This window comes from Dermacentor andersoni, chromosome 2 (genome assembly GCF_023375885.2).
Source record: "Dermacentor andersoni chromosome 2, qqDerAnde1_hic_scaffold, whole genome shotgun sequence".
NCBI classification, from domain to species: Eukaryota; Metazoa; Arthropoda; class Arachnida; order Ixodida; family Ixodidae; genus Dermacentor; species Dermacentor andersoni.
Genome location: NC_092815.1, coordinates 135,788,336 through 135,807,077, shown reverse-complemented (window position 1 = coordinate 135,807,077; position 18,742 = coordinate 135,788,336). Strand labels below are relative to the sequence as shown.

Here is an 18,742-nt window from a genome sequence, read left to right as displayed (position 1 = left end):
CGAGTGTCGGACACAAGGTTTCCAGAGCGAAAGCAAAGTAATGTTTGCTAAACCAGATGGTACTACACATCAAGATCGAGTTAAAATGGAAGTGAGAGGCATACCAGAATTCCTTATGCTAGATTGCTAAAATGAATCTACAGCTTTATATTGATTCCTGTTAGAAAAATACCCAAATTTTTTACAAAATAGAATTTCATCAATGCTAGTAGTGTTTGGCATGTTCCCACCAATTTACAGGATGCCTCCAACGTGCTGCTGCAATGATGCTCACCTCACTGCCACCAGTGACCAGCCCAACGCTGAGAACGTCGAAGACATCAAAGTCAAGTTCCCGCAGGAAGGGTCGCCATGATGCAGAGAGCGAGCCTAGTGCAGTCACTTCTGGCTCATCTGCCTCTTCATCCTCGTTACCACTCTCAGCACCCTGCACATTCCAGACTCCTATGAATTTTCAAAAGTCCTCTCACATGCCTGCTATACAGACACAAAAATAGAGTCGTTCTTTACTGCACAAGCCCTAAATGCCATGTGTGAAGCAAAATGACAATGCATGTTTGCGTTGTTTTATTACAATGAGCAAGTCACACCGATTTGCCTACGAAATGTCAGCTTTTACTAACACCAATAATGCTGAGAGTCTGACGAAATCTCGTCTAATCAGGAAGAACCGTGAAGAAAATAAATGATGCCAGTCAGCATCTGTTTTATTTACTGTTTTTATCTCACACTATTGTTAACAAAAATGTTTTATCACTTTTTGGAGCTTGCTTGCATTACTTGGACATTGTTGATGCGCTGACAGGTCCTGATCAAAAATTCGGATGGTGTGGAATAGCTTGTGCAATTTCTCAGACCAAATCAGCCCATATGCTTTCGTAAATGACAACATAACTGCATTTCTCGTTACAAACAGCAGTCCCCTCAACTTTCCAAATGTTCTTAGACTGCTAGGCCCCATAGCAAAGCTATTTTGATTTAACTGACACCAAACATAGCTTCTATTGTCAGTGGTGGCAACATCTAAAGAAATCTCCCAAGTTGCATTGAATACAAGCCACAAGTTTTACGACAGCTGGCTGTCACTGTATCCTGCTGTCACTGTTATCAGGACATAGAAAACTATCACAAATCAAGAAAATATAGGGAAACTTATCTACGGTGTAATAAGCTTCCTGCATAGTTCTTAAGAAGAAAATCACAACTAATATGTTTGTGCTATTGCTTTCTTATTTTTATACTTCCATAGAATTATCAGTGAACTTGACCAAACTCTCATACTATTAGTTTCCTACTACTAAAATAATGAAAAAAAGCTTTAGAAATAAAATTCTATTTCTTGCAATTAGTTTCCATTTAGCTTACATCTTCTTCTCGATCTGGAGGCGAAGCAGATCTGGCAGACGGCCCAGCCTCATCGCCGGAGTCTTCATCATCAGAGGAAAGCTTTCTCTTTTTGCCCCTGTGCAAGAACACAACATGCAGCAAACTTAGTGATAATAATGATAATTGTGATAATAGTGATAATTGTTGTTTTGAGAGTTTTTTTTCTAACTTTTGCTGTGTTATATGATATTGCTGCTCTTCACATTGTTGCTTGGAGAGTTTTTTTCTTTTTTTTGTAATGTCATGGTGTTTTGACTTTTATGTGATAATGCCACTGTTTGTGTATTCACTGTTCTTGTGCACTTTCTCCTACAAAACTATGTGAAAAAGTGCACAAAGCTATAAATATAACTATGCCACCTGTTCAAGAGCCAAGGAGTAGCCGGCACTGTATTTGCATGCCAAGATTATCTTTTTTTATCATCACTCAAATAAAACTAAAATTAGAAGAAAAAATGAAAGCTGCAGTGTCAATCAAATTTCTTAAACAAATTTCACGTTTGCCTGTTCCTAAAATGCAGCAGTAATTCAGACTCTCCTACAAGTTAACGCCGTGTATTTATAGAGAAAGTTTATTTACTTCCACTTTTCTCATAGCATAACACATCTCTACTTTCAATTCCTGCTGGCAGAATAACTACAGTGAGTACAGGGCTGCACACAACTTATCCAATCTTTACCATTCATTCCTTGTACATGCATTTTCCGCTGCAGTCGGTAGACTTCTTGCAGAGTTGCAAGTCTATTTTTTTCAGCTGGACCACATAAGTGCATGAGCGCTTTCGAATTCTATCCCTGCTGAAATGTGGCAATGGTTGTCAAGAATCGAATCCACAACCTCCTTATGAGCAGCAGACTGCCATATCCACTGAGCCATTGCAGCAGGTAAAATGTACACCCGCAAATTAAACGAATGCCTTGCAGTGATGTGCTGCCTTGTGATGATCAAGCAATATTCCCTAGAGAATGAAAGAATCCTAACAAACACAAGAAGGTTGAAGGTTCCTGTTGGCGCCTTGAATGATTTGTGTAAGCCACTCTGCACAGTATTAACAATTACTGCAATGTTATGCACATAGCCCGCATGTGCATGGCACCATCTATGATAGCAACAGTCTGAAAAGCGAAATAGGAAAGTACAGTGAGCATCAGCCTTGTGTAAAGCACAGCAACGGCTGCCGCTGGGCCACTCCGCAGCCAGTCAGTGATGTCTAAAGGTAGTGGCTGGGCCCGAGATTAGATGCGTCAGCCGCCCGTGCCCAGACACCTTATCTCGATCCCAGCAGCTACTGCTAGATGTCGCTGGCTGCCTCCGGAGTGGCTCAGCAGCCGCCGTTCCCGTGCTCTACACAAGAGTGAAGCTGACTGTACATGCAACAGCGCACAATACTGCAATCTTTTTGTAGAAGCAAGCCTACAAAGTTATTGATGTAAAGCAAAGTTCCTCTAAACATTTCTTCATTTTTTTGCACGCTTAGTGATGACCACTTCCACTGCTGCTTCCATTTAAGCAACAAGCACCTCTACAGCAATGCATTCCCCATTTCCGTGAAGCAGCCCTAGATGGCAAAAGTCATGTGCACCAACAGGCCACCTTGCATGTATGCATTCTTTGTTTATGGTGAAAACAACATGCACAAACAACTTTCAGTTAAGACATTCATGGCAAGAGAGTTGCCCTTAATGAACACATCTACTCATGACACTCATGTCGGTGTTCTGTTTAAAAAAGACAAATCCACACACTTTCCAGTTGCTTTTCCTTTGCGCTTTTTCTTCCCTGCTGGGTTGCTGACAACTGGAGGCTTGGTATCTGCATCATCGATGTCAAACACTGCCAACGGAGGAAGGTAGCCGGGCACACCTAATATAGGAATGTGTTAAAGGCATATGCATTACAACGTAGGACAAAAGCCACATTAAATGTGCACAAGATGAGTACCACCAACACAATCCCAGTAATGTTCATTTCACTTCATCTTTATTCCTTTCATTATGCCACACTGTACATTAGGCACAGGTGACGAACCAAATAGACTATGCTGTAAATTAAATTAAATAACAAAACTGTGAACATAAGAACTTCAATGTTAAACAAGTCGCCTTTCAAGTGTGAGGAGTTCATGTATTCCAAAGTCTTTTGTTTAGAGGACAAGAAATTATTTAGTTGGCTGCAGTAACAACATGTATAAAGCAACTTTAATCAGAAATAATTTACCATGAAAAGCTTGACATAAGAATGATTTAATTAACAATCTATCTCATATGAACATCATCACTCTTATGATCATACAAGCCCAATTAATGTTGCCTAACGCCAAATGTGCCAACTCCAATCTTGTCAATAACCCAACCTCACCACTCCACCTGATCATTCAGCCCATTCACCTGATCAGTTCATTCTGTTGATCTAACAGGCCAACAGTTATCTGTCCGCTGCATTACACATCCTGTTTGGGTAATTTTTCTTCACTTCCTCACCATGTCACTAACCCAAATTTGAATCAAACTGATATCAAATGCATCCTTACATGGTTTGATAGAAATGGAATATTTTTAAACAATGGTAAAGCAAATTTGTTTTGCTTTCACAATTCACACAAAACTACACATTCATTACTAATTTATTTACATAATATAGTACTGTCAGGATTGCTCACGAACCCCTGTGGAATTAGTACCATGCGTTAGACCTTGGGCTAATATTTGACGAGACACTGTCTTGAAACTTCACATAAAGGAAGTTGCAAAACGATTAAGAACAGTCTGCACATATTTATATATGCTGTGGTCTTTATGTGATGAACGCATTAGGAAAATGGTGTACAAGACCCTAGGAGAATTAGAAGTAAGATACGGTACAGCTATTTATGGTCTAGCATCTGCCTATAAAGTAACCATAAACTGTATACTGAAGAAAAAGATACTTCCAGTATTCTCTATGGCACTCAATTTAGTGGTGAGGATAGCATCCTCAGCATGAACAGGTTGAGAATCTTTCTTTGTAGAAAAGCAATGCTTACTTGAAAATATGTGCAAACGTTATTTTTAAAGTAACTTCAAACATGCTAACATTAAGGCACATACGTCCTCTGCGCCATACAGAAAAAATTATTATTCCATGTGTGTGTACATACCTAGTATGGAACAAAAAGACACAAAATTGTAACGAATGAAAACCTAGCCTCCATGAGACAGCTAAAGCAGTTCATGAGGTCATGTGTTCCAGAGAGCAAACGAAACACACGTCCTTTGCTGCAAACAAGTCTTGATGTCCGCAATCCTGTGTTACTAATATCTACAACAGTGTTACTCTTCATAGTGCATCAACCATGTCTTTTTCATTTACTTACATAATTATTTGTTTGATGTCAATTTAGCCACCCTTCAGCATTTAGCATGTCGGCCTCTTTTGACATCTGTACTTTGCAGTTTAATGTTTAAGCACTGTGTTAAGTTGCAAGTGCAATGTACTCTGATGTGCAATGTTCCAATAGTGCATCAGTTATGCATTAATGTTGACTGCATGGTCACGCAGACCAGCATCTGTGTTTAAGCACGCTGATTATCCAAATGTGTACTTATCAGAAAACAAACATGTATTTGTTTTTGTTCTCTAATCCATGCTTGTCCAATTCAACTTCTTAAATGTGATGTCTATAATTCTCATTTCCCATTGCTCACCGCCCTGTCCTCAGCTCCTCACTAACAAGCTTTAGCCCCGCTGGTTTTACTGGCAAAATGAAATATACAGGTTACGCTGCTTTGCTTTGAAGGAAATAAGTAAAGTGTAGTTTATGACTTGGACGCATTTGCCATATGCACTGCACCCTATTCTTAGTCCAGTGATGACTTCTTTTTTATGGTTCAGCTGCCACACAATGTGCAATTAAGATGTAACACACTGACTTAAGGAGCCAACACTATAATTCAGGAACAAAACCATGTGATCCGTAACTATTATTAACAATAAATGAACATTACCTTGCAGCCACTTCTCAAGGTACTTCTGCAGCTCAACGATTCGGCGAATCCGGTCCGCCATCTTTGCTCTTGTCTGCTCATCACGCAGAGCACAGAAACCATTTACAAGCTGCACATGAGATGGCAATAACAAAGCCCAGGTATAATTTCAGAAGGCTGACCACCACTCAAGCATTTTTTTTTTCTCAGCATGGCATGCAATCTAAGAATAAGAATGACTATACCTCTTTTGCAGGATTGCCAGTCTAGACTTAGTTTAGGCTGGGAAATTGTGTTCTGAAGTCTATTCTATTCATTAAAGAGTAATTTCTCTGGGGTGAAGATTAAACACTTAACAGACTGCCTTCAACTATGCAAAGAACATGAACATATAGTATAGGTGCCAAGATACCAGAATTTCTTTCAAGCAAACTATACAAGTTATGTTTCTTACCTTACAAGAACACTTTACGAATAAGTGTAGAAGGGATTGAGTACGAAGCATGTCGTAGAAACATCAGGACAAAATAATTAGATACCGTGATCCCTTTGACATGGCCAAGTACATATTGTTTCCCCCAAACGGCAATCTCACTACAAATAGCGTAATCTGGATTCTTGCCACTTATTATTCCCAATACCAAAAAGCTGCCAAACTTTACAAAGCCTTCGTGAAACTTGACTTCATATCGGGGAGAAGAAATAGAATTTGGGCCACGGATGCCGGTTCTTCATTTGTAGCTGATTTATGCCTTTTTATGAAAGTAGATATCGCCATGTTTATAACTACACTTACTTCAATGAATGCAGTTATGTGCACATGTGCAAGACCACCAGTGACTCACTTCTCGAAACCAGTTGACACAGTAGAAGACTGAAGTGATGACAGTCTCACGCTGATCGATAGAAAGTGTGTGGAACGAACTGCACACATCGGTAGCTGGCATCTTCACTGGACATCCAAGCAGGGCATCTATGCCTTCTAGTGCCTCACCACTGGTCGTCTGCTCCGCAATGCGCAGCAGACGAAACAAGGAGCACAGAGTGAGCAGAGAACGGTGTCTGCAGGAAAAGAATGAAAGAGATCAATGTGATCAAATGAATTTTGGCCAATAAACACATCATGCTATGAAAAAGTGAGGTTGTCCACAATACAGCCGCTGATTGAGCCGTACTTTACGATATTGGAAATAATGTATGAACATTTGGTTGTTTCCCATAGATGCAATACAAGAAAATTATGCAGACCTAATGCACATCTTGAAATCTATGTGAAGCGAAGCTTATGTGGAGCATTTATTCAAATGCTATAAATTTGCCTATTTCATTCCTATGTCATTGCCAAAAAAAGAAAAAGAAGAAAGATGGTGCTTACACATGTGCTCTCGCACACTTGTGCTACACAATATGACACACACAATGATCATTGCAAAGGGCTCTTTGGCATGATAGAAGTATTGTGCAATTGTGGCCTAATGGTTAGAGCATCAGGTTGCTGTGCTGAGATACCAATGTTCGATCCCACCATCAGACACGTAAACAAATTTATCTATCTATTTATTTATTTATTTATTATGTGCAAGCAATCCAGCAAGACAGCATCACCCAGAAGCCCCAGTCTGTGAGTATTTACAAAGACAGCTTCACTTTAAAAATCTGCTTAACACAAACTGTGAATTCAGTTGAGCCGAACCTTGACAGCTGCTACTGACACCTGCTACTTGGGTCAGCGAGAGGCATGGATAGGCAGATTAGGAGGAGGCAACTCTGCTAGCTACAAAAGAAGCAAATGATATTTCTCTGGAAGTAAACAGCTATGCCACTGTCAACAATGACATGGAAAACTGCGGCGCTCACACTATAGAAACCAAAATTGAGGACGTCTTCCATGTGTTTCTGCAGGCTGGTAATTAGGTAAGCACACATCCCAGAAGCCGCAAGAACAAGCTTCATGCATGATGCAGTTGATAATGCTCCGAATACTTCAGTAAATTTTTTCAACAATGTGAGGTCCCTGAAGAACTTTTGAGCAAGCGAAGTGAAATGTCAGCTTTTGTGACAGTGCACAGATTTGGACAGTGTCAACAAGCAACAAATATACTCAACAGGCTAAGCACGAGTGCTTAGGCCATATTTTGTGTCATGCAAATATGATGTTCCATTTAGTATTTTGTGTTAAGGATATTTTGGCGCTGTGGGAATAACAGATATTTAGTTCTTTAGATCACTTCTGTTAAGACAAACTTCCGGTAAGATGAACAGATTCTCACAGTGACTTGAAGTTCTTCTTAATGGGAGTACACATAATTTCACACTTTCGTATGAAAATGCAGCCTTGCTTGACTTTTAAAGACAAAAAAAAAAAGCAATATATGGTTGACTTCCACAAATTCGACCATGACAGGACAGAATAAATTGATCTAATTATCCGGCAGCTCAAAATAAACATGATTTGGAAAATGCCAAACAACACCGTTGGTTCATTTGGCAATACTCGCTCAATTCTAAAATGTCCCAGAATCAAATGCATGTACAAATTTTATGTATAAAAAGTAGAAAACAAAAGTAGAAATGACATTAAAACTCCAAAACAATCTAGAAATCTAACGAGCATCCAATCTTTTGGCACGAAAAATGGGCAAAGGTTCTAATAAATGTTGCACAATGGCAGCCGGTTTCCTGAAGTCATCTTTACCATGATACATTCGTGCTATCCAGCAAAAGATACAAATGCCACAAAGGCAGTTTTGTTTTTGAATCCTATTGCATCACGTAGGCGTTTAACGCCCAACTTTCTTGAAAAAAGAAAAGAGAAGCGCATTATAATCCATAATTTAGGGTAGAATCTGGATAAATACCGTAATTAGATATTGTGATCTATGGTCATGGCTTGAAAATCTTGCTAGGGCAAGATGAAAATGGGCGTTTACAATGGCAGATATGTGTTCAATGCATTCATTGTTCCCTAAGCTCCGCTGAGGCAGATGCGACCACTAAAGGGATTGCTATTGGAATCACCAAGTGCATGCTGACTGGTCAAGTTCGAATTATCCAGCAAAGGCCAATTTTAGGATTGAAATAACAAAAGTGCAGGCCCATACATATGCATGGGCGCTGGCCGGGACCTTCAGTCGAAGTTGATGTACAGTTAAACCTCAATATAATGAAGCCGACAAAATCAGCAATTTGCTTTGTCCTATATATTGCTATATTGAATTCAACATCTTACACAATAAGCAGAGTGTCGCTAATAGATTTTTCTTACACAGAAGGGACCACAATATTTTCCGTATTATCGGGTGATCGAGAAAAAAAAAAAGTTCGAATGAGAAAAAAAAATAATTTTTACAAATTTGAAAATCGGCAATGAAAGATATGGTTTCATGCTGTGTATATGATATCCTTACATCAGCGGTACAAAGTGAAGCCAGCCACATGTTCACGTCCACTCCATCGCCATGGCTGACAGTGTCGCCCTCAGTGGGACGACGCTGCCATGAAAACCACTGGCAGCTGGGAGCCAATACTTCATCTGCCTCTCACTTTAATGCATCTCGTAAACTTGAGACTACGCAACCTTCAGTACTAAACGGCCAGGAAGACAGCTCACATGATGACACGCTCCCTAGGCCCACCCATTCCCTGCACAAGTGGCAGATCACCTTTAAAACAAGATGTGCATGCTGCGTATGCACTCAGTTGCGCTGACAGCCATGCGAATTCAAGGCTACGCAAGAACAGAAGACACACGACAACCTTGTTGGTGTGCCAAAAAAAAGTGCAATACCATCAAATGAGGCTGTGCTTCCATGTGCATCATTATCATCATGGCCTGCCAAGGCTAGGCAGTAATTTTGTTTACAAGACTGAAGTGAGCCAAGGGACCAAGATGGCTAACATTGTTCGCACTATCAATTCATGATTATTATATGGCACAACCATATTGCAACAACACATTTTTTTATTAAAGTTGCAAAGGCACTGTAAGCTCCCTTCCGGTTAGCACTTTCGTGTTCTGACTAGTCACTGGCTCATCTGGGACCATATTCATGAGATTATGAACAAACTAAAGAACACCTAGTGCGGTTTTTATACTGGCACGATAAATCGCAAGGCAGTGAATTCTGTCCTGTGCAAGAAGGCAGGTATTTTATGCCACTCAATGGCAACATTTGGATGTGACAGGATATGCAAATGAATTCTTCGTATAGCAATGTGTTCCTTTTTATCTTGTGCTTGTTACGAAGAATGGAGGTACACCCGTAAATCAGGTAACAGGCATTCCCCCCCTTAACTATCGATCCATCTCCCTTACTAGCATACCATGCAAAATTCTTGAACATATCCTGTTCTCGCATATTATAAACTTCCTTGAATCTAACTCATTTTTTTCATCATCGCAACACGACTTTTGTAAAATCTACTCCTGTGAAACACAACTAGCAACTTTTGTGCATAAGTTAAATGTTATTCTTCATAACTCTTCTTTAGCCAACTGTATATTCCTTGACTTCTCGAGAGCTTTCGATGAAGTTTGCCATGAACTACTTGTATAAGCTCAGTCTACTTAACAGTGACTCTAAACTTCTGACCTGGATTGCATGTTTCCTATGTAATCATTCTCAGTTTGTTTCAGCTAACCACATTAATTCAGGACTTAGCATTGTAATATCTGGAGTTCCACATCCGTGCTTGGTCCTTTTCTTTTTGTAGTACACAGAAACGACCTACCTTTTTGCGTCTCCTCAAATATTCACCTTTTTACAGATTATTGCATAATCTATAAGAAATAACTTGTGATAACGACATAACCATTCTCCAATCTGGCCTTAACACAGTTCATGATGTTCATGGTACAAGATGTAGCAATGGAATTAAACATAACTCAATGTAAATTTATGCATGTAACCAGATAGAAAACAATGCTACCTGTCTACAGACTCAATAACACACCACTGAAACTTGTATCATCGTACAAGTATCTTGGTGTACACATAACGTCTAAGTTTAGCTGGAACAATCTTATAACACACATTACAAATAGTGCAAATCGCATTTTCGGCTACATTCGTCCAAATGTTTCAACATCATCTTCTTCCTTAAAGCTTCTCATGTATAAATGACTAATTAGATCGAAACTTGAATATAGGACACTTTTCAGGAAAATCTGTTGCATGCACTTGAAATGGTTCAAAACAATTTCATTCATTTTATTTTCTCAATACAGCCGCACCGCCAGTATAACAGCTATGAAATTTAATCTTAATCTACCTTCTCTCGCATCCCGATGTAAAATAAATCATTTAGTTTATTTTTCATAAGCTTTACTACCATCTGCACTTGCATAACTAACTAATTTCTGTTTCCCAATATGTTTCTAACAGATTAGATCATATTCATAAAGTTGAAATTCCGTTATGCAGAACTCACACATTCATTAACTCATCCATACCACGTACATCGAAAGAGTGCAATTTCCTTCCCACACAAATGGCTGAAATTAAAAATTGTGAATTGTTCCTGCGTGCTTTAACAGTGATGTTATAACTCTTTTGCATATACTGTACCTACTGTAACACCGTAACTGCTACTTTTTTGTTACAGTGTGTTATTGTTGTACACATTGTAAAAGCTATTATTGTATTAAAGCTATTGCTATATTAAGCTATTATTGTACACTTAGGATCGACCACTTCTCTTGTATCTGTGACCACTCCCCTCTGTAATATCTTTGACCCTGAGGGTGAATAAATGAATGAATAAATAAATAAATAAATAAATAAATTTGCATATATCCATTTACTTGATTTTCCAACAACACGCAATCTAAGGAGTACAACAGCACTTACAATTTTTTCTACACAAACACTATGAAGCTTGCGTGTGGTTAAAAAAGAAGAGAGGTATAACAGAGAGAAAAGTCGCACATAAATCCTCAACTTGCCACAGAGAAGGCAAACCTATCAATCACACATCAACAAACAAAAGCACACAAAGCCACATACTTGCTTTTGGGCTTCAGCTGCTGCTGCTGTGCCTTCTCAGCAAGAAGCAAGGGAAGCAAATTGAGTGCAATTGCACCATCAGGTAGGTGATCCAGGCCGTAGCACAGCTCATGCTGCACTGGTTCGCTGAGAGAAAAGAAATGCAAAACGCAAAACAACACCATTACAGATTCTTGCAATTTTACATCAGCCTAATCTCAATCTCTATGTCTCTATTACTTTCCATTTTTTGTGGAGCAATTCTTATGGCTCCATCCTAACAGTAGCGATTACATTCCATTGTTGTCATATTAGGCAATCAATAAACTTGAGTGCCGATACATTTTTGAACAAAACAGACTGGTGGGCTAGGTGGCATTGCATGTTGATAGTTTTTAGCACAAAGAAACGCACAACAAAGCGCTGTGTCTTGTGTGCCTTCTCTTGTGTTTTGCGTTTTTCTGCGCTAAAAGCTATTAACATTTCTGAAGTTATAGAACTTTTACCACACGCTTCTCACACATAAAAGGATAACACTCAGAAAGTATGATGATTGGGCTGCACTTGCTATCAGATATTTTAATTTGGAATTAAAGCTGGTTCCAAAATGCTGGACCTGGTGTAATCGTGATGTCAACACGTAGAGCAAATTTTGCCAACGTTCATGTAGCATTAAGGCTAGGCAAGATGACAGTGCTCATAAAAAGATAAACAAGAGTGCTGTGCAAATTTCTTACAGTTGCACTCAAGACTGGCAGCCACAGAGACCACAAGGTATGGAGCAAGCCCGTGTATCATGATGCCATAACACATCCCATCTTGGGTACCAGAACAGGAACACGTATAGTAATTTATTTAGGGTGCTCCGACATTTTCCTTTTTTTTTCTTCTAATGTTTAGAGGGTTTGGACATTAATGTAATGCAAAATACGAGTAAAAAAATGTCAAGTCAATAGTACCCCTCTAGAACTTACACAATATCAAGGTCATCTGAGAAAACCAATGTGTAAGCTCACATAAGTTTTCGCTTATAAACACGATCCTAAAAACAGTGTGTTGCAGTTGACTCCCTCCTCATATACACGTCAATGATGACTGCTGGACATACTCTGCTAAAGGTGTATCACTGTCACATTCAATCCACTGTGAAGGTCCTGGCTGGTGGCTACACAGTTCCTTGAGCCAAGTCTTCTATTAATTTGATAAAGAAATGATGTGTGCTACATAATTTGACTTCGGCTGATGTGCATTCACTTGCGCCACCCTTGACAACAAATGTGCTATAGCTTCAAAGTGGCCATTTGGACCCCGAATGAAACATTTCTAGTTCAAAAATGGAACTGGAAACATTATACAAATAACATATACTGTGGGAATCAATGTTATGTGAAGCATTTTGCAAGCTCGCTATTCAGCATTGTGTGGGTTCTTGCAAAGCACTACCATATGAACCAACATGTAAAGCGAAAAACTGTGTGCATGATCTGAATATATGTGACAACAGCAAGGCAACGATGACAGTATGACAGCATGACCACTGATTTATTGTACTTTAGTGAAGGGATGTTACAGCCTGTTACATTATGAGCTGGGTCAATCTTGAAGGCTGTACAATATAGAGAAAACTGGCATGCTCTTGGTTTTATAAGTGACTTGTTTCTATGTGACACCATACAAGCAAAGAACAATAGTAAGGTTGGCAATTATGTATGCATTCACTTCTTGTATCTGTGGCATGCAAGCATCTACAACATGCAAGTATGTTGTCCTCTTTTTTTAAAGAAAGTGTGTTGTGTTGCTATGCGACGCAATGCACGCGGCAATTGTCTCAAAACACTAGTGGGCATTGGCACAAGATATACAAGTATGCCTGTGTCGTGGTCAAATGAACGAATGATCAGGCTTTTGTGTTAAGGGCCCTTGTTCATCCGACCATCAAACAATTTGTTTATTGAGAATGCTCAAAACGAGGCCAGACAGGAAACTGCCTATACAAAATGCCTGGTAAAAGACAAAGAATGCTTTGCATTAAAAACAAGAAGACAGATGGGTGGTGGTGGTATTGGTAGCTGGGTAGCGACACCAAATAAAATTTTAGATTCAAGTTTTTATTAAGACCCAACAGGTAAACTAAAACGAAAAAAAAAGGGAGGGGGGGGGGAGCAAGCCATCATTGCAAAATGCACAACGACCACAGCAAAAGTAGATTTGTTTGCTTGCAACAGTCACCACATTTCCTGTTCTATTAAGATACAAGTGCACAGGAGCCAGTTTGCAGACAAAAAAATAAGAAGAATGAAAATATTAGCAAGTAAAAAGCTGAAGTAAAGCTATCCCTTACTAGATGCGACAGGAAGCACTCTGTATTGCGTCCAGAAAAAATTATTAGGCAAAGATGTCATTTGAGAACTCACGTTTGCTCCAGTTCTCCTGGTGTCACATCAACAATATAATCATCCTGAAAGTCTGTGATAATGGTGTCACTAATCCAGGTCTGAAAAATGACATTTGACAATGCATCAAAATAGTCTAAAGGCCCATTTCAAATACAGAATATTCCATGCCAGAACCCTAAAACTACTATTGGGCAGGTCAATGGGGTAACAGTGCTTGTGATTGAGGATAGCTCTGTCCTGCCAATCAATACCTTTTTGGTGGCTGCTTTTATCACTCCTAGAAACCTAGGAGCACGTGACTCATACATTTTCAGTTAAGAAGCCTCTTTCATATTCCCTGCACCTTCCTCCCACAAATTAAAGGAATCACGACCATCTCCAACATGGTACCAATCCAAGGATTAAAAGAAAAGAAAAACACACATGGTGTGATCCTTACATTATGCAATCTCACAATTCCATCTTTCCTTATAAATGCCAGCTTAAGACATTTGGAGTGAAATAAATAAGACATTAAGACAGAGGCCATGACCACCATTTAGTCTATGTCAGAAATATAATTAGACAGAAACAAGAACTGGTACAGCTGGCTTATATGGCAAAGAAGAATATTAATTACATTCTGTCAGTACAAATTTAAACAAGTTAAATAATTTATTTATATATACTCTAGCCAGTGAATGCCCACCTCAATGCTCTGGCCCAGCTCTCCACGAACAACGATCCGGCTGAGCTCATCATAAAAGAGAGACATTGCCTGAGGCCAGCAGGCAGTTGATGCTCTCACAAGCTCAAGGAGTTCGACTGCAGACCGAACCAGTTCCGCAGGAGTGGCATGGCTTGATGAAGTAGACGCGGACAACTGTAGTGATTCATTTGTCCTGGTTCCCCTATAAGATGAGCGCATTGAAGTGCTTTTCCACTCCGAAATTTCCTCCTTAAATAGTCAATATTTGGCACACATGAGCTAAGAAGGCACCAGTTTGCTTTTGCTATCACAACAAATTGAAATATAAAGAGCAGCCCGAAAACAACAGGTACATGATTAAAACAAGTTGGACAAAAAAAAAGGAAGATGAAGCTGAAATAGATAAGCATTATGAAAACAAAGTAGCAGGACTGCAGAGTGAATAAATCTCACTTGGTTGAGGCCATGGCTTTGACCGTCATCAGTGCTGCAACAACACCAATCCTCTTGGATCTGAAAGAATGTCGGCAAACATTTTTCATGAAATGCAAAATGATGTTTGACATGAAAAGAACCCACCTGCCAGCCCAACCCATCCAAGTACCTTCAAGACATAAATGCGAAAAATTACTGGTGCAAAAACTGTTTAGCGAAATCAACTTTTAAAACTTGGTAATGGTGCCAAAGATGTCTGTTGTAACAGATGACAGACACCGGAGAGAAAACAGCCCAGGTCTAAATATCTTCATTACAAGAGCTTGTCAAGCCACTATCATCACTACCAAGTGGAACTTTTCACATCAACTCTTAACATTTGGTAATGCACCAAAGATGTCTGTTGCATGGCCTAAAATATATGACAGATGTCAGAGAGAAAACAACATAGGCTCAAATAATACTTTTGCTACAAGAGCTTATCCAACCATTATCATTGCCCTAAAACAAAAGCAAACACTTACCTAGGGCAAGATTTTGTCACCATCTTGCGTATTACCATGTGTAACTCATCCTGCAGGGTATAAAAAGCATAAATTTAGCTAAATTCATGTATAAGCTATGCCTTTAAGCATCAGTACCTGGTACAACAAATAATTATCCCATTACAATTTAACTTGTTGGCACCTCACTTTGCTAATTTCACAAAGAAATGTGTGATTGGTTTCAACGTCTCATAGCAACAGAGGGGAGGGTCTATGAGAGACAATGGTGCAGACTCCCCAACAAGCACTGAATGCATGGCACACAACTGTTTTTCGCTTTGAATTCTATTAAAATTACAAAAAAAGAAGCACACCTAACATATGTGCTCTTTGTACTGACATGAACTACGTACAAGTCAATGTTACCAAGCAATGCCAGTAAAAGTACGCACAAACTGGCACACTGAGTTTTCAGTCTGTTGTTTCGCCCTTTCACTTGCGTATTTTTGTGCAGCATACAAACACATGAGAAATCTTAATGTGTTAACTTGAAGTAAAGCACAAGAGAGTACATACGACAACAGAAGGGAACAAAGACACAGCATTCTTTGTTCTATTGCACTTTGCCTCAAGTTACGCACTACCAACTAGCCTATCAGTCTGTTCTTTTAATATCTTGCGTACATGTTTAACTAGTTACATGACAAAATACATTTCTTTTTTTGCATTACTTTGGAAACAGTGTTAAGCAGGTCCTACCTTAAGTAAAGAGGAATCTAGAATGTCCTGGAGAATTTCGCATGACTAAAGAAGAATAGATCCTTCTACAGTTAGAAGCAGAAAAGGAAAGAGATAGACCAAATTTTGGAAATTTCATCACTTTTCTAAACATTATGGACACTGATTAACTTTACAGGTTAAGCTACTCGATGCCAACTTTAATAATCCATCAGGATCACAACCAGGGGAAAGGTAGGGTGTACATTATAGGGGTCGAGGTGTTTCCAATACAGTCCACTTCTGCTAATTGCTAAGCTGATCTGCCTACGAGTTTCTTTCAGTAAGTTATTCTTGCTGCAAGAGATACTGATAGTGGTAGTTCTTAGTGGATTGAAGGGACACTATGGTTTGAAGTCCATTGTTTGCTTTCTATTTCACCTTTTTTTTTTTTTCTTACCCAGACAAACCAGCATAATCACTGGCATGAGGAGGTCGGAAAGCGAGACGAAAAAGAATGATAAAAGAAAAGGATAAGAAAAATCTACAAAACTACTAGCTTTTGCATTCCTCTCTGAGGTGGTTTAAACCAAAGTACAGTGCAAAAGACTACAAGGACTTTCAGCACCATGGCACCAGCAGGGCAACTGTGCGAGCGCTTTGAATTCGCATAGTGAGATCTACTTAAGCCCCTTTTTAATGCATCCATGTTCAAAAACGCCAAATGACACTTGTGCCCCCATGTTGAATATTTCTTCCAAACTTTAAATGCAGGATAAATTCAACCAATTTCACGTCTCATCATGGTTAGATAAGGACGGAAGTAGACTACATTCGAATAATTATCATTCCTGAGACCTGAAATGAAGCCTAGCCAGTACTACTCTACAAAACTGCAAAAGACGCTCGACACAAAGTATCACGGCACTCCACAAAGTGGTACAAAGTTGTACTTCGGCACAGCACTATGTTGGGCGAGTTGATGGATAGCTATTTGAGGCCTTTTTTTTTCTTTCACATTTTTTTAAAAATCTTGTGCCGCAGTACCTCGAAGAGTTGTACTCACCTGATACGTTTCCCCCTGTCGGCCTCCGCGATAGGCAATGAGTGCAATGATGAGAAAAAGTGTGCGGATCTGGCACAGTGAGAGGTTTCTCAGTATGTCCAGGGTGCTCTGCAGTGACGACAAAAAACACGAGGGGAGAATAATGTGATCTACATTCCAGACACCATAAGTAATTATGCGTAGTCGAACCTCGTCCTAATGAACTCACATCCGATATGAGAATACCTTCCGTATATCCAACAGTTGTTATAAATGTAGACACCGATGTTGAAAGGAAAAAAAGATTGTGATTGTTCCCGTGCAAAATAAACACAACTTGGTGCCTTAAATGGGCCACGAAAGTGTCTCCTGTCGACTTTGATCACCTGCTGATGGCTTGCTGTGCTGACATTTGGCACACGAGCAATGCTGAATTTCAAACATGGTTTCTACTGTCATTAGGCTTTCCGGTCCCGACGTGGGAGCGGCCCGCTTAGTGGTTAATTATCGCTACTTGCAGGACCAAATAAAGTTTTCCGTCCGTCCGTCCGTCCGTCCTTTCCATCCCGTCCGTCCTTCCTTCTACTGTCATTAATACACAACTACGAAATAGGTGTGTTCACCAAGAGCAGCACATTATCACCGCTGGCCATCGAAATCGTGGCTCTCGTCCATATCCTTCTGAGAGCAACATTAAAACCTTATATGGAGCCATATAATGGGAAATTACGTGTAAAAATTTATTGCTGGCTCATTGCCTATAATAAACCACTCGTAAACAAATGTGCAAGAAAGAAGTAATTTATTCCAGAAATAAACAAGAAATTGGTGCGTTAACCTTTCGTAACATCTCATCATAATGTAGTGTGGATCTATGCTCGTCACCGTCTCTAGCTGTGCACCAAACGTGTAATGATGGGAGTTTCTAGCCAGATCCAGCATCCATGTACAAAAACAACTTGAACTCCATTCATTCAAAGAACAGTGAGAACATCTGAGGAAAAAATCTGAATGCTAAAACCACCAATGCACCATGTTACCAAGTGGCCACAAACACAAATTTGTGTGTCTTGTTCTTGTGTGAGAAGGTATGCTTTAAAAAAAAAATTGAACCTGTCTTTTTGATTGTTGTCATAGCCTACAACATAAGGCCTGTAGCTAAGAGACAGCCAGAAATGCATAAAAAGTAGTCAACTTGCAACCCGCAATAAATGAAGGCCAAATGTTATGCACTATCGTGCCATGTCAACACACCGTCATGAATGAATTTGAGTGCTTCTTGTGCATAAGGAATGCCCATACTTTCAAATGAGGATAATGTATTCATTTCTTGTTGCTGCTTTTACACATAATTTTAGTGTTTATGAAGTTAGGGCAGCCATAAACACAATACAAAAAAGGAAAGGAAAGACTTGAAATGAAGACGACAAGTGCGCATGCTCCTGCCTTGATGAAAAATTACCAGGTATTGCCCCTGGAGAAATTCAGAACTAGCAACATCGAAAAATAGGTACCGACGTTACCAAACTGCTCGGCGCAATTGCAAAAAAAGACACCAAGTTCAAAGTTTCGGAGGCCAGGTAGAGCGCAGTATTTTATAAAACAGTAATGCCACACCATAAAGGGGTTAAGGACAGACAGAC

The 18,742-nt window shown here is 39.5% G+C and overlaps 1 protein-coding gene across 1 annotated transcript in view; it reads right to left on the bottom strand.

The window, feature by feature from the left end:
* The window catches only part of Fancd2, an 82,014-nt gene that overhangs the window by 24,359 nt on the left and 38,913 nt on the right, over positions 1-18,742 (bottom strand). Inside the window, exons 14-24 of the mRNA XM_050187506.2 lie at positions 17,121-17,228; positions 15,377-15,426; positions 14,871-14,930; positions 14,418-14,619; positions 13,748-13,827; positions 11,355-11,480; positions 6,195-6,411; positions 5,371-5,479; positions 3,133-3,250; positions 1,366-1,462; positions 275-427 (exon numbers count right to left, since the gene is read on the bottom strand). Of these exons, the coding sequence (XP_050043463.2) occupies positions 275-427; positions 1,366-1,462; positions 3,133-3,250; positions 5,371-5,479; positions 6,195-6,411; positions 11,355-11,480; positions 13,748-13,827; positions 14,418-14,619; positions 14,871-14,930; positions 15,377-15,426; positions 17,121-17,228 (1,320 nt within the window). The remainder of the gene's footprint in view (positions 1-274; positions 428-1,365; positions 1,463-3,132; positions 3,251-5,370; positions 5,480-6,194; positions 6,412-11,354; positions 11,481-13,747; positions 13,828-14,417; positions 14,620-14,870; positions 14,931-15,376; positions 15,427-17,120; positions 17,229-18,742) is intronic.